Genomic DNA, 3792 nt, shown 5'->3' with positions numbered 1-3792 from the left:
GATTACAGGCATGAGCCATTGTGCCTACCCTACTGCCTCTTTAGACAAGTCATGCCAGGCCTCAGTTTCCCCATCTGCCAAAGGAGAGAGTTTGTGACAATCTCAACAGTTACATCTAGCTCAGACACTCTTGGTGCCTTGCAAGGACCCATCCATGCAGGGCAGCCAACACTTACCATGGAGAGGATGACCAGGGCAGGGAAGAAGCCCATCACAATGTAGCAGAGAAGCTCCACAAGCTTGTACCTGGCAGAAAGACAAGCCATGCCAGCCTTAGGACGTGCCTCCCCATGAGGAAACCATGCAGAGCTCCCTGTTCCTGGGGAAGAGGGAACACTCTGGCCAGAACAGTGAGAAGAAAGGATGATTTCTCTGTCTAGCACGCCTTGGCTCAGATTTCACCCAGCTACATCCAACAGGTGCTGGCAGTTGTGTGACCTTGGGCACTCTCCGTCCCTGAGACTCAGTTTCCACTTCTGCAAAATGCATGCAGGAGCCAGAGCAGGGATGGCAAACATTGAGCATAGCACACATGTGGGGACTCCCGAAGCTCAGCCTGTGGCAGACATCACTATTCAATCCCAGCATCTCTTCCCACAGGGCCGGAGCAGCCACTTCCAATAGAGCTGGGCTGCTGCAGCAGCTAAAGCCTCTCTGCTGTCCCTGGACTAAATGGCTTCCCGAGGTTCTGGGCTCTGAGACTGCAGAAGCCTCTTATTCTCTTTTGCTTCTATTATCCTGTTTCTTTCTCCACTGAATTATTTCCATCCCCATCACTCGGCAGTATGGGGATACAGAGAGTGTGACTCTTTCAGGACCTCTCCCCTCCATCTGCTAATAGTTTAAGAAGGGCAGGTGGCATGTGACATCCCACCCCACCCCGTCCATTCAACGGGGCTAGGAACCTATGATTTTTTTTTTTTTTTTTTTTTAAGACAAGAGTCTCACTCTGTCACCCAGGCTGGAGTGCAGTGGTGCGATCTTGGCTCACTGCAACCTCCACCTCCCAGGTTCAAACCATTCTCCTGCTTCAGCCTCCTGAGTAGGTGGGACCCACCACCCACCACCATGCCTGGCTAATTTTTGTATTTTTAATAGAGACAGGTTTTCACCAGGTTGGCCAGGCTGGTCTCTAACTCCTGAATTCAAGTGATCCACCCTCCTTGGCCTCCCAAACTGCTGGGATTACAGGTGTGGGCCACCACGCCTGGCCGCCTATGCAGGTTGACCCTAGGCTGCAAGACTTGGTGACCATCCCCGAGCCTGAATGGCATACCAGCCAGAGCTAGGCTCTCATGATTATGGTATCATCCTGGGCTCTCGGGTGCCCAGGAGCACTGGGGAGGCCCAAGCATCTCTTACAAAAAAAAGAATCCTGCCTCCTTGAAGCCCGCCTCCCTAAAGCCCCCAGGCCTAGCTTACCGCTCATGGAAGAAAAAGACATAGATGGTGCCCACGGAAGCCATAATCCAGACCAGCCAGCGCATGTGGGAGGCCCAGGGGCCCAGCTCCCGGAGGTTCAGCCTGGGAGAGAGAGCCAACGCCATGGCCTGAGGCGGGGCCCACCAGGACCCCTGCCCTCAAGGGCCGGCCTGTCACAGGAAACAGATCCCAGGGAAGCCCTGTCACCTGTGGCTTCACGGCTGGGACGGGGGCGCTCACAGGAAGACGGGTGAACAGGCAGAAAGGGCACTAGACAAACTGAAACAGCAAGCAACGGTTAGAGGAAAATTAGCAAAACTGATAATATCTAGGAGAAAAGGTAAGGGGAGCCTCAAACTGGTGGGATTATGAACAAGTAAAGCCTGTTTGGGGGGCAGCTGTGCATTCTTGGTCACTGCACTTCTGGCAGTGCTGTTTTATTACGTCATTTTACTATTTTATTTATTTATTTTGAGGCAGAGTCTCACTCTGTCACCCAGGCTGGAGTGCAGTAGTGCAATCTCAGCTCACTGCAACCTCTGCCTCCTGGGTTCAAGCGAATTCTCCTGCCTCAGCCTCCCAAGTAGCTGGAATTACAGGCGCCCACTACCGTGCCTGGCTAATTTTTGTATTTTTAGTCAAAACGGGGTTTCACCATGTTGGCCAGGTTGGTCTCGAACTCCTGACCTCAGACGATCCGCCTCCCACCACCTCAGGAAGCTGCTTCGGCCTCCCAAAGTGCTGGGATTATAGGCGTGAGCCACTGCGCCCGCCCTGAAAGGAATTTCTGAAACGAGAATGTCTTATGTAAACTTCTGCCAAAAAAAAGTGACCTGCTCAGAGTCTGTCACTATAAAGAAGTTAAATAACACTGAAAAGTTTAAGGGTAAAAAATAATAACCCATCTCATTACCCAAAATAACCATCAGTGAACATCATTCTACATACCCTTCCAAGCAGACCTAAAAACAGGCCACTGGGTAGAAGGATAGGATGGGATAAAGGGAAAGGAGAGGGGTGAGAATTATCATTTTTAGTTAAAAGTATTACATTTAATTTTAACTTGACTTGAAAAGAAGAAAATGGACGCCTAAATATTTTCCTGAACGTCAAACAAATGTTTCTTCACTGTAAAATTTCACTTTGACTCTGAAGATAAATTATGTAAAGCACAAGAAAATTGGATTTTCGGCTGGGCACAGTGGCTCATACCAGTAATTCCAGCCCTTTGGGAGGGCAAAGCAGGTCAATCACCTAAGGTCAGGAGTTCCAGACCAGCCTGACCAAAATGGCAAGACCCCATCGCCACTAAAATTACAAAAATTAGCTGGGTGTGGTGGCATGCACCTGTAATCCCAGCTACTTGGGAGGCTGATGCAGGAGAATTGTTTGAACCTGGGAGCCAGAGGTTGCAGTGAGCCGATTGCTCCATTGCACTCCAGCCTGGGCGACAAGAGCAAAACACTCAGGAAAAAAAAAAGAAAGTTGAATTTTTAAAATTACATGTTTCTGGTTTTTTGTTAGTTCGTTTTTTTAGAGACAGGTTCTCACTTTATCTCCCAGGCTGGAGTGCAGTGGCACAATCATAGCTCACTGCAGCCTCGACTTCCCGGGCTCAAGCAGTCCTCCCGCCTCAGCCTCCTGAGTAGCTGGAACTACTGGCACGTGCCATCACAAACTAGTTTATTTAAAAAACTCCTCATGGGTACTATATTCTTGGCTTTCTTTTTTTTTTTAGGTGGTGTCTCGCTCTTGTTGCCTGCACTGGAGTGCAACGGCTTGATCTTGGCTCACTGAAATCTCCGCCTCCCAGATTCAAGCAATTCTCGTCTTAGCCACCAGAGTAGCTGGGATTACAGGTGCCTACCACCACACCCAGCTAACTTTTGGTATTTTTAGTAGAGACGGGGTTTCGCCATGTTGGCCAGGCCAGTCTTGAACTCCTGACCTCAGGTGATCCACCTGCCTCGGCTTCCCAAAGTGCTGGAATTACAGACATGAGCCACCGCACCCAGCCTCTTGGACTTCTTTCATGTGTGACATGGTGCCTGTTGTTTTTATGTCTGCATGATAATCACGCTTGATGTTTCCTCTGAAGTCTATCTTTGGGAAATTATTAGAAGCGTCTCTACTGTGTGTCAGCATTAAACGGTGCTGTGCCACATTCAGAAGCCAGCTTGTTTTTTCACTTTGCAAATAATTTATTTTTTCAGTCTTGAAGCCTGAAGAATTTGTCTCTGTCTTTCATTTTTATCAGCTTCTCTCTGATTGCTTTAATATTGGCTTTCTGAAAATGTCTGTATTCTCCCTGATTATATAAAACCTTCAGTATTTGGTTTTCAATAGTGTTTTTTTTTTCTTTTTTTTTTT

General features: G+C 48.5%; 1 protein-coding gene across 4 annotated transcripts in view; it reads right to left on the bottom strand.

Annotated features, from left to right (window-relative positions):
• Positions 1 to 3792, bottom strand: part of MMD2 (monocyte to macrophage differentiation associated 2) — a 43143-nt gene that overhangs the window by 4182 nt on the left and 35169 nt on the right. For all 4 annotated transcript variants that reach the window (XR_001826783.2, XM_017533765.2, XM_017533767.2 and 1 more), the window contains exons 5-6: positions 1423 to 1524; positions 177 to 246 (exon numbers count right to left, since the gene is read on the bottom strand). Coding sequence is in view for 3 of the 4 variants with exons in the window: in XM_017533765.2 (XP_017389254.1) it covers positions 177 to 246; positions 1423 to 1524 (172 nt within the window). In the remaining variant the exon portion in view is untranslated. The remainder of the gene's footprint in view (positions 1 to 176; positions 247 to 1422; positions 1525 to 3792) is intronic.

This window comes from Cebus imitator, unplaced genomic scaffold (genome assembly GCF_001604975.1).
Source record: "Cebus imitator isolate Cc_AM_T3 unplaced genomic scaffold, Cebus_imitator-1.0 Scaffold82, whole genome shotgun sequence".
In the NCBI taxonomy this organism is placed as follows: Eukaryota; Metazoa; Chordata; class Mammalia; order Primates; family Cebidae; genus Cebus; species Cebus imitator.
The sequence above is the reverse complement of the archived record's forward strand: the minus strand, read 5'-3'. Positions and strand labels throughout refer to the sequence as shown.